At 44.7% G+C, this 18,377-nt stretch overlaps 1 protein-coding gene across 1 annotated transcript; it reads right to left on the reverse strand.

Annotated features, from left to right (window-relative positions):
* Positions 1 to 14,619: 14,619 nt before the first annotated feature.
* On the reverse strand, positions 14,620 to 16,514 carry LOC133818609 (methyl jasmonate esterase 1-like). The gene is made up of 3 exons (XM_062251600.1): positions 15,991 to 16,514; positions 15,402 to 15,533; positions 14,620 to 15,041 (listed from the first exon to the last, which is right to left on the reverse strand). Exons 1-3 carry the CDS (start codon positions 16,441 to 16,443, stop codon positions 14,757 to 14,759), a joined length of 870 nt encoding a protein of 289 aa, XP_062107584.1. The 5' UTR covers positions 16,444 to 16,514; the 3' UTR covers positions 14,620 to 14,756.
* Positions 16,515 to 18,377: the final 1,863 nt, after the last annotated feature.

Consider the following 18,377-nt stretch of genomic DNA (forward strand, 5'->3'; position numbering starts at 1 on the left):
TCTAAGTTTGAGCAGAGTGTATGCTTACGAGAGAAAAACCTGACCCCCTCCATGTGCACAGCTATTCATATTTATAGGAAGTTGAGTGCTCTGGGTTTGGGACGGCCGGAGCGTAACCACGCTATAAGACTGGCAACAGTACGCAACGTCAGTCTAGTTCGCGTGGGCTTCTAAGGAGATCTGAGGGACAGGATTCGTCAGAGTGATGGTAGTACGATTCTGAAATAACGACGTACATTCTGTATGAAACCTCTTTTGCAGGTTAGTTATGGGGACAAAACTCCATGTTTCTCGAGGTGATGTCAGTATCGGGGACAACTTATTACGCCTAACCTGGTCGCCTGGTCCGGGTTCGTTTACTAACATCCCTCTTCATTTACCAAGACCTTGGTTCGTTTACTAGGATCCAGGTTCATCTACTATCGTCCGGTCCATTTTTAGACTTGGAGGAAACAATTTCCTTATCACACCCCAGACAACACCATACGAGGGCTCCGGGAAGATGAAACATGCAAACCTCACATTCTGGATTTCATTCTGGGATAACGTTTGGGCTTTACCGATATTTGGGCCATCGGGACTCACTCCTTCCTCGTCTATTGGGCCCGATTTGGGCCTTAAGTCCCTTCAGGGTGGCCCACGGACTAAATGTGTGGATCCGCGAATGGAGGGAGGAAACAGGGATAACATTTACCCCCAAGCCTTTATCTATGCCTGCGCAGTGAAGGCTTGCTTCCTTTCCCGGATCAATTCTTGGCATCCCGGTTCATTCCTCAGGAGACGGGTCCGTTTTTGTGGGGGATTGATTGTTGAGAACTTGTATAAAAAGCATTTAAGTCAGCATCCCTGATCAAATCCCAAAGGTCCGATCCATTTACCAGGACCCTGGTTCGTTAACCAGAGCCCAGGTTCGTTTACTTCAAGGTCGTTTGGATGATCCTCGACCTTTCAACTTCATCATGCTACACACTCGTGTCTCCCTATAATGGATGTGTCGATGGCACTCGCGTCTGGCAGATTCAAAGACACTCTCTTGGTTATCATGTCGGCAACCAAACGTCAGTGTAAATTCTGAAGCATCCCATATGTATGAACGGATCCTTTAATATTCCTGCATTACTGAGAACCGTTGGATGGGAAGTTTTTTGAAATACTTTCCATTTGGACCGTTGGATCGAGATGGCGCGGATCACGACTTGGGGAACCCGCGATCCGATACTTTAGTGGGCTAATTAAAATCTCTGCATGATCCTGGACTGTCCGATGTGGTGGGTCGTTCTGAACGATTGGATCAAAAACACGCTTTTGGTTCTTATTAATACCCCAAATTTTAATTTACAAATTTTACGCATTCTGAACAACCGAAACCACAAAGAGAACTTTTTATGTCTGAGCTCACCGACAAAATTCTCCGTCAACTACTCTATCTCCATCGCCGTCTCTTTGCGGCGCGTCTGATTTTTGTGCCCTCGCCTGAAAGTGTGACCTTGGCTCGACCATTAGACAAACTTCTGTGTCGCCTCTGCCTGTTCAAGACCGTGATTCTGCCATCCCTGTCGTCGGAAACACGACACCCTCTATGATCAACACTTTACAGTAAGTTTCCCAAACCTTTTAATTCTATTTTCTCGTGCTTATCGTTTTGTGGTATCACATTTGTGGCTATAGGGTTGTTAGAGTCGGGTCCACCTTTTAGGGTGGCTCTGGGTATACTAGAATAGTAGAACAAATTGTCTGGGTCGTCCCGGATCCTCTCAGGTCCGGGTTGTCCCTGGACAAACGGTAATAGGCCAACTTGGGAGAACTTTTGAAAAACTCCTCTTATTTGTTCCCGATCAAGGTTCTGGGGATCTTTGGTTATCCTGATCTGATCTGGAGGGGACTCTTCCAAGCAGTTCGTAGGAAAGCCCCTGTACCTTAACCAACCTTTTTGGGCTTTGGTGATAACTGCTTGGTTATTTGCTTCCTTTTCTTTTGTTCCTAGATCACCAGTTATGAGTCACGACGTTACCCTCCATCTAGAAGAGTACGTCCAATCGGCCCCTTTTGTCCTGGAAGGACACAAACCCCCTAGTGGCAACATATGGGAGATGGACGGGGAGAAGAATTTGTTCCGGAACTACTGGATGCTGGATGTTCTGGAGAGGCATTTGGGAGTGGAGTTGACTCCCGAATTCATTTATAACCGCCTGGCTAGGAAGGAGGAAAAGGCCCACACCAGCATGGGTGAATTCGGAGCCTGGAGCATGGGCCACATCAATGTAGGAGCCATTCTCCCGCTTCACAACTATTTCGCGCAGTTCCTGAAGTTTGTGGGGATCGTGCCCTTTCAGTTCCTACCCCAAGCTTACCGACTTCTTGCGGGATGGCGTATCTTTTGTGTGGCGAAGGAGATTCCAGAGCCGACCCCAGTGGAGGTGTTGTACTTCTATAAGCTTGAGCCGCAACTTAATGCCAAGGATAAGACCCGGGATGGCTTCTACAGACTGAAGCCTCGCGGAAATTATCCTTCTCCTACCAGCACCTGGAAGCACCCCCAGATGTCAGACATTGTTGGTTTATGACATCCGGGTTCCTTTTGTATAAGAACCCCACATTGGTGCTGGACTTCCAGCGAGTGGGTAAGTAATCTTTTTTTTTTCTTAGTCTTGTTCGTTCTTTTTATTCTTTTGTTATCCACTTTTGACTTACAGTCCTTGATGATAGGACCATATGCCTAGACCCCTCTCACCCAGTCAATCCTTGACCATAAGAAGTACTATGCCACTTTAAGTGCAGAAGATCTAAATGTAGGAGACTACGTAAACATCACCAACTTACGAACAATTGGGATGTTGGCAGCTAACCAGATATTTGTGGCCCCTAGCCTCTGGGGGCTGCAATGTGAGAAGGACCCTGCCTTGAAGGAGGAGCTAGCTCTCGTCCATATTGAGGTCGTGGAGGTTGTGGCCCAGGCAAACGCAGAAAAGAGGAAAAGGGAGCAGGCCCAGCCAACAGAGAGGGCCACCTCTGAGGAGCTGGATGCCCTCTTTGAAGAGGCCCAGCCGAACACGGGGGCTCCCGGGGCTAGTATATTGGGGCAAGGTAATTCTCCTTTGCTTTTGACTTATGCTCCCCATTTTGGGGACTTAGTTAGGGATAGAGTAGTTTATCGAGGCCACTTGTTCGGGGCCGTTAGAGAAATGGGGCCGTCATCCCCCATCGTCATAGACCAGGAGACTTTCATGTACTCTTTTGGGTCCCTTCAATATGGTAACTTCTTGCACTTTGACAACATCGGGGACTGAATCCATTCCTTCGCTTTAGGAGAGTTGAGTTGAGCCCGTTCTAGAAAAGGGTTCTTCTCGGAGGACCTTAGACTAGATTTTTAATTACTTCTTACCCTCACTTGTATATTTTGCTCACTTTCTTTTTGTTTGTCTTTTTAGACGATTCTAACATGTCCAATCCCGTGGCCAAGATGAAACAGGTTGTGGAGGCCCAGGCATCAACGAAGAGGGCCACCAAAGGTGTGCCTAAGAACAAGGTGCTGGACTTAATTCTTGGGGGCTCGACGCCAGAGGTGGATGCTGTCGAGGAGACTCCAACCGCGATCCCTCCCCCGACAGTATGTGTTGAAGTCACCTCATCTCAGCCTGCTCATCCTCCGGTCATCGACCTGGAGCAGAAGCCTCTGGCGAGTCGAGGGTCAGAGAAAAGAGTTGCGGACTCGGCTGCTGGTGAGTCCGTAAATCGAGCCAAGAGGGCTAAGACCAAGGACTCTTACTTGGCCAAGAACTCTTCTGGGGAAAGCCAGCTCTCCATTCGGGAACTCCCGGAGGCTCCCATTCTCTCAGTTAATCCGTCTTTCCTCGATGAGGGCGACTAGTCCTTCAGGAGGAGAGGTCGAAGATGGTATCCCGGGCCTGGGAAGATGGCCGAGACAGGCAAGAGGAGGTCTATAGGGCCTTGATGACACGGTGCAAGGTGGAATTATCCGAGAGCCCAGCTGCTTTCAGCGCCCCTCAGCTGATCGTGGACCGGCTCATTGTCGAGTTTGAATTTTTCCCCAAACTGGGGCAGGACACGGCCCCACTTACTGCGAATCTGCTAGATCAGGTTGGGACTACCATGTCCAACCTCCAACTGAAATGGTACGCCACCGTGGCCAATCGGGACACCCTGTTCATCTCCCAGGCCATCCGTCACCAGATCACCGATGTAAGTCATATGTCCATATTTTCCTTTGCTTCTTACATTTTCAGCTCGTGTGTTTTCTAAATTTGATTTGTTCTAGGATGCCCTACTGGCTCATCAGAATGCCGACTTGGTGGCGGAGATGGCGATGAAGCTGGAGATGGGTCAGCTGGAGTTGGAGGGGGTTATGAACCAATGGGAAGCCGCCAGAGAAGCCCTGACTAAGGAGGTCGCTCGAGCAAAGGCCCTAGCCAAGGAGGTTTCTCAAGCCAAAGTGGACTGCGAGGAGGCCGCCTGAACTCGGTTCCAACTTGAAGAGACTCTATCCCGGAAGGAAACTGACCACAAAAAGTCGGTGGATAGCTTGGAGGTGGAGTTTCTTCGTGTTCGGGGCACTGAGGCATCATCTAAGATCCTCCTAGAGGCATTTGAAGCCCAGTCTCGCTAGGATCGAGAGAAGATCACCACTCTTGAATCTCAGGTCCAGGTCCTGGACAATCTACTTCAACAAGAGGTGAAAATGCACGAGGAGGCCTTCCAAGGGAAAGAGCAGGCGGATGCCTTGTTGGAGGCCACCTTCGACGAGGCTATCTACATGGCCTGGCTCCAGGAAAAGAACATGAACCTCCTGCTTTACCCCAATCCCACCGTGAAGAGAGCCGAGTTTGAGGCTAAGGAGAAAGCTGGCGCGGAGCCCTTGGCCGAGGAGGAGAAAGATGGAGCAAACCCGGAGGCATCAAGGCACGACGGAGCCTAGGCCCGGGTCTTTTACTTGCTTTTCTTTATTTTTAGTAACAGTTTTATGGACGCGGGTGCGTCCAAGATAGTTTTTATGTGTATCTATTTTATCTCTTGCACAAGTTTTCCATTCCATCCGTTAGAAATTCACTAAATGTTTTACCACCTTGCATGAATGAGTCGAATGTTCGGTCCAACGGCCGGGACCATTGGGGAAAAGTTGTAAAAACATTTATCTCATCTGGGACCCATGCTCGACTCTTTTTGGCCTGGAGTGAATCATCCCAACTTTATGATACGGGCTCCAACGGCCTGGATCATCAGAGATCTCTTTTTAGATTTTGACTTATTAACTCACTTTAACCTTGTTGCTCAGGTTCCAACGGCCTGGGCCACTTAGGGAGTTAATAATTGTCACCAAATTTATTTTTCCTGATTCTGGTTTGTACCCCCCAGGCCATGTATGTCCGGGTTAGGGACTAGGCCTGAGCCTTTCGTCCTATCGGGTTTGTACCCCTTGGACCATGTATGTCCGGGTAAGGGTCTAGGCCTGAGCCTTGCATCCTTTCGTTAGGAGATGAGTTCTGCTACCCCCAAACTGTACGGTCCTTACTAGGACTAAACTTTGTGTTTTTCATCTTGTTTGTTTTTGTTCTCGGACTTGTTCGTACGATTGGTTATACCCCCCCTCCAAGTGAGCGAAGACTGTAGTCTTGGGTCACTTGTTTTTGAAGACGAACACGAACTTCCATTATTTTTTACAATATTTCTTTATGATGTTTTGTACACATCATTTTCATTAAATAAGAAACTGCTCTGGGGCGTACATTATTTAAAAGAAAATTTAAGAATAGGAACACGTCCTCCCTGACTATTGATAATACTTACAGAGGTGTTATGTGTTCCATGCCCTTGGGACCTCTGTTCCATCAAGTCTCCTTAAGTGATACATTCCCAGACATACTTCATGTTGGATTTCGTACGGTCCTTCCCAGCTTGGGCCCAGAACCCCCACTCCTAGATCTTGGGTTGCAAGGAAGACTCTTCTCAGGACCAGATCATCGGTTTCAAACCTTCGGCTCTTAACTTTAGAGTTAAAGTGTCGGGCAATCTTTCCTTGATACATCTTCAGCTGAACCTGGGACTCTTCCCGGATCTCTTCAATGAGGTCTAAAGATTCTTGGAGTAAGGCGTGGTTCTGGGCAGGATCATACGTGTCCCGTCGGTGGGACGGGACAGCTATTTCCACTAGGATGACTGCTTCACATCTGTATACCATGGAATAGGGAGTATGCCCAGTAGACATTCTTTCGGTGGTCTGGTAAGCCCATAGTACACGGGGCAACTCTTCCGGCCTCTTGTTTTTGCAGGCTTAAAGCTTTTTCTTCAATGTTCCCTTCAAGATCTTGTTCACGACCTCTGTTTTCCTGTTTACTTGAGGCCTAGCGACTGCGAAGAAGCTTTTGATGATGCCATGCCTTTCACATAAATCATTGAAGTGAACGCTGTCAAATTGCTTCCCGTTGTCGGATATGGTCTTGTGAGGGAGGCCGTATCGGCACACAATGTTGTTGATGACGAAGTCCAGGGCCTTTTTTGAGGTGATGGTGTTCATTGGTTCCGCCTCGACCCACTTAGTGTAATAATCGACGGCCATGATGGCGTACTTCACACCAGCCTTCCCGGTTGGGAGCGACCCTACTAGGTTGATACCCCATACTGCGAAAGGCCAGGGACTGGTCATCAGGGTTATTTCTGTTGGAGGGGCCCACAGGATCTTCGCATACCTTTGGCATTGTTCATTCTTGCGGACATAATCGACACAATCCTTCTTCATTATTGGCCAAAAATATCCTTGCCTTAGGATTTTCTTGGACAAGCTGACTCCGGTTGTGTGATCTCCGCAAAAACCTTCGTGCACCTCGTGCATGATTGCACTCATCTCGATCCTAGACACGCATAAGAGATATGGCATGGATAACCCTCTGCGATAGAGTTTACCTTCCATCATGATGTATCTGGGGGCCTGGTACTGAATCTTCCTGGTCACTGTCCTGTCCGCAAGCAACCCCCCGGTTGTTAGGTAGTGGATGATAGGTCCCATCCAGGACGTGGAATAGTCTATAGCATTGATCATGGGGGCTTAAATACTTGGTGCGGGAAGATGGTTGATCGGGACAAGCCCAAAGAGCTCCACCTCAGCATCTGTGGCCAATTTTGCTAATGTGTCTGCAAACACATTTTGTTCCCTGGGGATCTGGCGGATGGAATACTTCTTAAAAGACTGAAGCAGCTCTCGAGCTCGTGTCACATAAGCAGCCCTTTTTCCCCTTTCGTTTGGTATTCCTCCTAGATTTGTCTAACAACCAATTGGGAGTCACTATAGACCTCCAGGATCGCTGCCCCTACCTCCCAGGCCAGACGCAATCCGGCCAACATGGCCTCGTGCTCGGCCTCGTTGTTCGATGCGTCAAACTAGAAACACAGGGTACTTTGCAACTAGTGTTCTTGCGGTGACACTAAGATGATCCTGACCCCTGCTCCATTTTCGTTCGAGGCCACATCTACGAAAACCTTCCATGAGGGTGTTGTGGGGTCGATGGGATCATCATCTTCAATGATCCCGGTGCACTCCATGATGAAGTCGGCCAGAGCTTGCCCCTTGATTGATATTCTAGGGACATATGCGATGTCAAACTAACTCAGTTCCATGTCCCACTTCAAGAGTCTCCCCGATGATTCGGGTTTCTTTAACACTTGCCGTAAGGGATGGATGGTCAGTACTCTTATGGCGTGGGCCTGAAAGTAAGGCCTAAGCTTCCGGGAAGCAATTAGTAAGAAAAATGTCATTTTTTTTATTAGTAGGTATCGCGACTCCACACCTAATAATCTCTTGCTTATGTAATAGACCGGGAGCTGGGCCTTCTCTTCTTCCCGTACAAGCGCGACACTGATGGCGTGTTCAGATACGGCCAAATAGAGGTACAACGACTCTCCATCCATCGACTTTGCTAAGATTGACGCTCGGGCCAAATGCTCTTTCAGTCTCTAGAAAGCCTCTTTGCATTCAGCCGACCATTCGAACCTTTGGCTTCCCCGAAGGATGTTGAAGAACGGGATGCATTTGTCCGTGGCTTTTGAAACAAAACGGCTTAGGGCGGTTATTCATCCTGTCAAGCTTTAAACGTCTTTGTGCTTCCGCGGTGAGGGCATATCGATCAATGCTTTGATCTTGTCCGGGTTGGCCTCTATCCCCCGGTAGCTTACTATGAAGCCTAGGAACTTCCCAGATGCCACACCAAAGGTGCACTTCTTCGGGTTCAGCTTCATCCCATACTTTCGAATGATGGCAAACGCTTCTACTAGATCATTGGCTTGTCCTCCGGAGGTTTTGGACTTGACCAGTATGTCGTCTATATAGACCTCCATATTCCTTACCAGCTGGGCTTGGAACATTTTGTTGACAAACCTTTGATACGTGGCTCCGACGTTCTTGAGTCCAAAGGGCATGATGATGTAGCAGTACACCCCCTTGTCTGTCTGGAAGCTGGTGTGTTCCTGGTCTGCTACATGCATTGAGATCTGGTTATAGCCTTAATAAGCATCCATGAAGCTCAAGATCTCGTATCCAAATGTTGCATCTACCATTTGGTCGATCTGAGGTAGAGGGAAACAATCTTTGGGGAAAGCCTTGTTGAGGTCCGTGAAGTCAATGCAAGTTCTCCACGTCCCATTTGGCTTGGGCACCAGCACCGGATTGGCTAGCCATACGGGATACAAGGCTTCCCGAATAAAGTTGATCGAGTATAACTTCTCAACTTCTAACTTGAGGGCCTTTGCCCTCTCCGCCCCCAGAGGTCTCCGTTTCTGCCAGACCAGAGTCGCGCCCTCGTCGATGTTTAGGGTGTGGCAGATGATGTTGTGATCTATCCCGGTCATATCTGAATGAGACCAGGCCAGGACGTCCTAGTTCTCTTTCACTTGAGTGATGATGGCAGCCCGGACCTCTGCATTCATGTTCTTCCCGACTTGGATTACCTTGGTTAGGTCAGTATCGCTGATGCACACCTCTTTAATTTCTTCCATGGTCTCCAGAGCGCGGTTTGCCCCTATCCACAAATCCAGTTCGTCCTCTTCCCGGACCATCCTTCGTGCCGGGGGAGGAGGCGGGACTGGATCGATGTTTCCCTCCTCAAGAGGTTCTTCGCGGACCATATAAATAGGTCGAGCAGATACATGGTAACACTTCCTGGTGCTCTTCTGGTGTCCTCAGACCGTTCCTACCCCTCCGTTGTTGCAGGGGAACTTCATACAGAGGTGGCGGATGGAAGTGATGGCACTGAAATCGACCACAGTGGGCCGACCAAAGATGATGTTGTATGCAGTGGGGCAGTCCACCACTACTAACGTGCAGAATTTGAACGAGCCTTTGATCTTGTTCCCCAATGTCACGTGCAACTGGATCTTCCCCATTGGGAGTATTGAATCTCCATTGAACCCATATATTTGAGTTAGGCACGAGGCCAGATCTGCCTCAGTCAAGCCAATTGCGACGAAGGCTGGCTTGAACAAAATATTGATGGAGCTTCCGTCATCCACCAAAACTCGGGGCACCATTTTGTTGGTGATTTGGGCATTGATGACCAGAGGGTCATGATGCGAGAAGTGGGCGTTCCGGGCATCCTTTTCCGTGAAGGTGATGGGGAGGTTCATCAACTTCAGGCGTTGAGCCAGGGCTTGGACCAAGGCACATACCTCTTGGTCGTGGTCAAGCTTGTTGAGATACCACTTTTGATCATTCAGGGATAGTCCCCCCAGGTGCAGCCCGCCTGAGATGGTGGCTACGTGACCATCTATTTGTGGGGGCGCGGTTCTAGTGGGGAAAGGCATCCCGAGTCTGGGTGCCTGCACAATTGGGGCCCCCTGAAGGGCCTGTGCTCCCAGGCCTGTTGCGTATCCTCCCTGGGGAGGTTGGTACGATCCAGATGCACCCGGGAACGTGGGTTGTCCGGGAGCCGCTGGCAGTCCTGGAACACCCACGGGCATCTTGACCCACTGGTGGAGATATCCCAGCTTGATAAAGTTCTCAATCTCGTCTTTCAGCTGACGACACTCCTTGGTCGAGTGACCCACGTCTTTGTTGTACGCACACCTCTTATTGGTGTCTCTCGAGTTCTTTCCCCCTTTGAACATGGGGGTGGGTTTCCGGTAATGAACCATCCTTTTCTTGGCCAGGTATATGTTTTCCCTGGTATCCACTAAGTTGGCGTACTCTGAATATTGGGGCTCGTAACCCCTCTTGCCCTTCTTAGAGGGCTCAGACCGGCCCTGTCCTTTCCCCGATCTTTTCCCCCGGGAGGGGTTTACACTTGCTTCTGCTCCCCCCATCTTGGACGGTTGGGCCCCGCCAGGAGCAGCACTATACCCAACTAGTGCCATCCCATATCCATAAAACGGGGTGGACTAGGGCAGCGCGTATCCTGAGGACATAGGACCGTAGACTGTTGGGGTTGCGAAAGTCATTCCGGGAGTACCCATCGATCCTGGCGCCACTAGGGGTGTTGAATAGTGAGGGGCCAGGTACTGCATCCCGTACCCGGGAAAAGTTTGGGCACTCGGCTAGGGAGCCAGCTGCCATCCGAATGCCTGGATTCGGGCCTCCTCCTAGTTGATAAAGCCTTGTGCCCTCCTTACGAATCCTTCGAGGGTGGCTGCCTTATTGTGTTGCCTATCGTTCCAGAGAGGGGACCCGGCTCGGATCCCGGACTGTAGGGCCACCAGGCGCTGCCCATTGTCCACCTTGGTTTTTGAGGCCTCTTTCGTGAAGCGCTGGATGTAGGCCCTCAAAGTCTCTATGGGGAGTTGTTTAATGTTAGCGAGGGCGCTGATTTGCATGTCCATCCTCATGGCAGCCACAAACTGCTTGTGGAACACCGACTGTAGTTCGGACCAGGACTAGATAGATCCTGGCTTAAGCCTCTTCCACCACTCTTCTGCGGGTCCATCTAGAGTGATGGAAAAACAGAGGCATTTTCCATTGTCACAAACATGGGCTACGGTCATTAACTGATTATAACGGGACAAATGGTCCCTTGGGTCTGTGTTCCCGGTATAAGCGGGAAAGTTTGACATTTTAAAACCCTTAGGGAGCACCACATCTAGGATGTGTTTGGCGCATGGTTCCTTTTCCTCTTCTTTAGAATCGGAACCGCCTCCCTCCTGTTTATGGATTAGATGGTCCGTGACTTTCTTTAACATGGTCAGTTGTTCCATGAACTGTTTGTCCATTCCATCGTCCAGGGGGACCCTCTTGTTCCTCCTGTCGTTGAGGTTATTTCTTTGGTCTCCCCCTTGGGGGCAGATCTTCTCCTTGCGGGCCCGCTCCTTTTGAGCATTCAGATCGTCACGCAGGTCTACCCGGGACGTGTCGTCCCCTGAACTAACGGCGTCTAGCTCGTCAACACACTGGCATCCTCGGTGATTTTTATTCACGGAGGCACTGGGGTGGAAATGTTGTTCCTGTCTGGTCTGTCTAGGGACAGCCCGGGGCCTAGTACCCTGCGGGCGCATCCTTCGTGGATCGATCAGGTGATCCCATCCTGGGACGGGACGCACCTTCTCTTTCCTAGGGAGCAACCCTAGGCTGGCCCCGGTTTCTGGAATGGGAGGAGTTTTCCTCTGGGGGTTTGCTTTTCCCACAGGGTCATCCGCTTTGGCTTTCCCTTTTTCTTGAGCCGGGTTAGATGGGCCGACTCTGGGATCTTATCCCGGAGGAGGGATCGGCCTCGTTTTTTCAGGAACGTTGTCCCTAACTGGCGGGGTAGACAGCCGTGTTTTTGGAGGAGGAACAACTGGAGGGTTGGTCGCCAACCCTTGGGCAGTAATGAAAGCCTGTAGGGCCAAGAGGGATTCTTACATCTGGCGAGTGGCTTCTTTCTATTTGGCTATCCTGTCCTCTTGATCCAACTTGTTGTCTCAATTTAATCACCTTTGGGTCCTCTTGGTCGGGGTCTAATTCTTCTTCTGGGATCGCAGGATCCTCAGCTTCGTGATCATGGTATCCCACTTCATTTTCCTCATCTTCCTCGTAGTAACCTTCCTTGTAATCTGCCCCATCTTCATAGTTCTGGGACTCATCAAGCTAGGGCATTTGATAAGGTGTATCCTTAGGTTGATTTTGAGGGAGAGGTTGATTGGGCAGTGGCTCTCCATTGCCTTGTTCTTGGTGAGCAGGATCGAACGCAGTATGTCTCGTGTTCACCATCGTTACAGATATTCGATATCTTCTTTAAAAGGCTTTCTTCGGGTCTCAATGAAAGCACCAAAATGTTTACCGTGTTTTTCGGAAACTAGAATTAGAAAAGATAAGAGAGCTTAGAAAGAAAGGATTAGAAATAATCACACAAGGAATTTTACATGGTTGGGGAGTTAAAGAGCCTTAGTCCACGAGTCTGTTGTATTAGAGCTTAAGGAGCTTTAGGAATGGAGTTTTTCTCTGAGTTTGGACAAAGTGTATGCTTACGAGAGAAAAACCTGACCCCCTCCATAGTGCACAACTATTCATATTTATAGGTAGTTGAGTGTTATAGGTTTGGGTCAAACTAATCCAAGCCCAATAAGGGTGTAAACATTATTTGCTCATTGGTGGAGGCTTAATACAAAGGAGTTTAATAAATAAAATGCACTAATCACGGCCCATTGGGCCGGCTGGAGCATAACCACGCTATAAGACTGGAAACAGTACGCAGCATCAGTCTGGTTCGTGTGGGCTTCTAAGGAGAACCGAGGGACATGATTCGTCAAAGTGGTGGCAGTACGGTTCTGAAATAACGGAGTACATTTCGTATGTAACCTTTTCTGTAGGTTATATTATGGGGACAAAACTCTGTGTTTCTTGGGGTGATGTCAGTATCGGGGACAACTTATCACGCCCATCTGGGTCGCCTGGTCCGGGTTCGTTTACTACCATCCCTCTTCATTTACCAAGACCCTGGTTCGTTTATTAGGATCCAGGTTCATCTACTGTCGTCTCGGTTTATTTTTAGACTTGGAGGAAACAATTTCCTTATCGCACCCCGGACAACACCATACGAAGGGTCCGGGAAGTTGAAACATGCCAACCTCGCAGTCCCGACTTTCATTCCAGGATAACGTTTGGGCTTTACCGATATTTGGGCCGTCGGGACTCACTCCTTCCTCGTCTATTGGGCCCGATCTGGGCCTTAAGTCCCTTCAGGTGGCCCATGGACTAAATGTGCAGATCCGCGAATGGAGGGAGGAAACGGTGATAACAATAACCCTTTTTGTTTAATCCAAGCAATATTTTGATGTTTTTGAATCATATAACAATCAAAATTCTATAACTTTGTTAAAAATGGAAAAATGAAAATTATACAAATTATTCAATGAAACTAGATATTCATAAAGTATACTCATTATTAGGGCTATCAATTTATGTAACGTGTTAGATTCATGTCAACACGATTATGACACGACACGATTAAGGTAAACATGAACACGATACGATTATTAAACTTGTCAAAAACATGAACACGATTATGACATGATTAATATGTCATGACACAACATGAAATTGGCACAATTAATCATAACTATATGAAAATATCATAAAACCTATGATAATTATTCGTGTTATCATGTTGACACGATTATGACACGACACGATTATTAAACGGGTCAATACGATTATGACACGACACTATTAAGGTAAACACGAACTCGACATGATTATTAAACGTGTCAAAAACTCAACATGAACACAAACGCGATTATTAAACGTGTCACCCAAACTCCTTTATTTTCGTGTTGTGACCCAAATTGCCACCCTTACTCATTATTATACATAATTTTATCATATGTTTAAATATATATATGTTTTTAAAATAATATTTATATATAAATTTATAACAATAGTTTTTTAATAATTAATATATGGTAAATTCAAAGTTAAATGTATCCCAAAAACAAAAGAAAAAATTGCAGAACAAAAGAAAAAAAATTGGGCTGAATTAGAATTGGGCTAAAAATTCACTAACAATTAGAGAAAGATAAATATTAATTATAAATATTAATTGATGAGTATATATGGTATACTAGTATATGAGAATTTTTCATAAATATGGATTTTTAGCCATTATTTTGCAAAAATATGAAAATTAAACTTTCTCTAATTTGTATGGAAAAATTTAATCAATAAAAACTCAATTTATGAGAAAACTAATCACATATAGAAACTCAAAATTAAACAAAAATACATCAGCAAAAGGATGGATATTATGGTAATTAACATAACAAAAACTCTTCTGCTAAAACTTGAGTCCAAACCCCAACCACACAAACTCATTCTCTGTGTGTATATTTCTAGGGTAAGTGGTTACCTTCTCGTTCTTTGTGTGTATATTTTTGAGATAACTGGTTACTTTCATATTCTGATATGTGTGTATATTTCTGGGTTCTTTATGGTAACTAGATACTTATATTACTAAAATCATAATTACTTTTACTTTTTTTTTTTAATGAAATGTTCTTTATCTTTATCTTTTTCATTTAAATTTGATGTTTATTTTTATATTTAATAGGAGTAACATTCACCTCTTTTTATAACAATTAAAAATTCTTTAATAATATATAAAGTATAAAGAAAAAAAAAAAAAGAATAGCAGCAAATAAAAAAGACAAAATAGATACAAAAGGACAAATGTCCTCGGTTAAATATAAATCCTTCTTATATAAAATAAGATATATATATTTATATATATATATATATTTAAATTGCAGAGTCTACCAAGATCACTTAATCTCACAAGCGTTAATTTTTCTAATCAATTGTATTCCTTTGTGATGTTTTGAAGATGACTCCAGAGACTAATTGAGTTAGACATCATGACCATATGATCTGAACCCTTAATTGTAACCACATGATTAGGTTGATTGTTCTTGAGCATCCATCGTTCGACATCTTTATTCATCACTTTATCATTCTCGGATATGATATAAACTCGATCAACTGACCCGTATTTGTCTTCGCTCAAGACTAGCTCTTTGGACATGTTCTCATCGTTAAACAATGGTAATGGTCTCATTAACATGATTGCAAGTTCCAAATCCTATTATACAATAGACCATAAATCAATACGATGCCTTATACATCCCACAACTTTCTTGAAACCATTCAAGAATGTTTGGGTGATGCTAGATACAGTACATTTAAATGGATTAATAAGAAAAATCACTATCCAATTATGTTATCGGTGAGGAAGAAAATATAAAAAAGGAAAAACATGCATATCATGATTGTAATTGACACAAAAAGCTATTATTTTTATTGAATTTAATATGAAAAAAAAGAGAAATGACCAAAATTACCATTTTTATCATTTCTCTTATTGACTCAATACTGACAAGGGAGATTTGTAATTAGTAAAAACACTTAATAGATGTTTTAAAATTGCCAAAAGTTAACTTACCTCATACGAGCTTCTCTGGTATACCTTTGATGCCAGGAACGATTGGCCGAAAATGAAAGCTGTTGGAGGGTTGTTTGGACCATTGTCATATATGTAATTATTGTCCATTTGATCATCTGTTATTTTTAACGACTATAACAGCACAAAGTTAAAGGAAGTTCAAAATCACTACTATTAATTTGTAGAATAACTTTAATTTAAAGTTAAAGGAAGTTCAAAATTTTCCACCAAAGCACAAAATTTAGATAGTTATATTAATTATACAAAATATTTGCATTTATAAAAATTTATATAACGACACAGACACAGACACAGTAGTATATGTATATAAATGAGAGGTAAAATACAAAAATTGAATATGAAAAATTAGTGGGGGCGTAACAGTAAAAAAATTATAAAAAGATAAGTCTAAAATGTAAAAACAAATCATTCCTTTATCTTTTCCCTTTTGGGGTCTGGTGGAGTAGGAGGCCAGCAAAATCCTAAAGAAAATATGAATTAATCTTGAGTTTAAAAATCAATATTCTTTTTTGATTCGTGTGTACCAAATGATCTGCATTTATATAATTTTGATGGAAAAAAGGATTACCTCTTGGTAGAGGGTGGAAACGTTGAGAGAGGGGCCAGGCATCAAGGCAGTGAGAAAAATAGCCACATCAATCATGGACGGGAAATCCTCCATCGCTTTCGAAATCGTCAATCCCCCGAGGCTATGGCCCACCATAACCACTCTTTCATTTTCACGAAGACGAAGACCAGCCATGAAATCCATCAACGGCCTAAAGTAGTCAGACATAAATCGGACCTCATTTGCCCGTCGCGGATCGACTCCCGAACTGGCCAAGTCCAGCGCTGTCACTTTGTGGCCCGATGATTTTATCAGGGCCACCAGCTTGTACCATGACCAAGCTCCATGGCAAGACCCATGGACTAGCACGAAATGTTTGCCCGTTTTCGTAGCCTCCGATTTTCCATTGCTTGTTTCAACGATGAAAACAATGACCACAAAAGAGAGTAGCACCAAAACCTTTCTTTCCATCATTTTTCTTTTCGTTCCAACTGGTTTGATCAGTTTGCCAATATCTTATGCTATGTTCCTATCTTTGAATTTGATTTCATTTATCAATGGTTACAACTTCTGTATATAGAAGAGTGCATTCATTTTGTTTTATGATTATCTACAGTCAGTCAGTCAACTTAAGTTTTTTTAATCACTTGGTCTTTTAAGAAAGTTTAGAGTAGTAATTATTAACTGAAATGATAATAAAATAATCCATGTCAGTCAAATGATTGTCCCATTTTCAATTATGAATACTCTGCTGCATTATTTTATAGCATGGAAACATGAAGGTAGCTCTCATAAAAATTTTCTACATCACTAAGCAGATTCTTCAGGATAACCCAACCCACCGTTAAAAATTAAATTTTTTACGTAGATTTTGTCAGCCATGATGTCACTCTTAATCTCGTTGAGAACTCTTGCAAAAAAACAAAAACTAAAAAAACCCCATTAAAAACATTGTCTCAAACCATGTTAAACAAATTTTACAAACACAATTCACATTCATGTCATGATTAATGCCCCCAAAATAGCAACAGGTAACATAATTCGTACATTTGTTTTTAGTCCGTTTCTTTATTGTTATTAGTCGGTTAGGCTATTTTTGTTTTGCCTATATAGTATATATAAAGAGTAATGATATGTGTTCCTAGAATATACACACAAACATTACATACAGTGATGTGACAGTTTAACATAGTCAATCACATTTATTAAAACAAGGACCCACTGTTTTAAAAAAAAGTGACACGTCACTGTGTGTAATATTTGGGGTATATTTTGGGTGCATATATCATTACTCATATATAAATATTGTTACTTTGCTCTCACTTACTTCAAGTAACATAGAGAACATTCTTTTGTCCATTCACTACTACAAAAAAGACATTTTAGGACTCGCGGGGCGCGAGTCCTCTATTTGAGAGCCTTAAAAACTGAGATTTTTTACGAGTCCTAAAAGAATATTTTTAGGACTCGCATTGCGAGCCCTAAAAGAATTGACGTGAGCCCTAAAAGAATGGTTGGAGTAAGTGGCGGCGGCACCACTCCACGATGGCCATTGGGTCTAATTTTTTAGTGGGTTTTGAAGCCGAAGATGCAAGACATATGGTGGTGGTGGCAGTTCATCTTGTGGTGGCTTGAGGTGGCCGGAAAGTGGTCGAAAAGTTTGGGAAACCCCAAAATCGCATAAACTTCGACAAGCACTTTGAGGGCCTTAGGCCGCGCGTGAGGGGCTGAGCTCTGGTGGTTGGAGGTTTTGGGGGGCGGCGCATCTTGTGGGGCAGCGTGTGGCGTTCAGTGGCGACGGCAAGGCGGTCGTTTGGTCATGGCATAGATGAGCTAGAGAGAAAGAGGGAGCTTCGAGGGAGAGAGAGAGAGTGATTTGAGTGATTTTTGTGTGTGTGTTTTTTTATAATATTGAGTGATTTGAGGGATTGGAGGGAATTTGTGATTTTTTTAAATTCAAACTTTTAAGATACACATAAGTTTTTAGGGCTTGCACCGCGTGTCCTAAAAAAATTCTTTAAGGACTCGTAATGATTGTCCTAAAAAGTCCAGAAGGTGTTTGTTAAAAAAAAAAATTCAAACTTTTAGGACTCACATAGTTTTTAGGGCTTGCGAAAGAAATTTTTTAAGGACTCACAACACAAACCCTAAAAAGTCCATGAGCTGTTTTTAGGTGAGTACCCTAAAAAAGTGTCCTCAAATGGTGTTTTTGTAGTAGTGATTTTCTCCTCTTTACTGAATGAAAGCCCAAGAGGCATTTTTCCTTTTCTTTCATTTTTGATCTCCCGGTCTATTATGGTATCAGAGAAATAACCTCATTTTCTTGTTTTCTTTCTTTCCATCTTTCTTCCAAATTCTCCTATTTCCCATGGCTCGAACAAGATCTGGCCGCTCCACTCCTCTCTCTC

This window comes from Humulus lupulus, chromosome 1 (assembly GCF_963169125.1).
Source record: "Humulus lupulus chromosome 1, drHumLupu1.1, whole genome shotgun sequence".
Classification (NCBI taxonomy): Eukaryota; Viridiplantae; Streptophyta; class Magnoliopsida; order Rosales; family Cannabaceae; genus Humulus; species Humulus lupulus.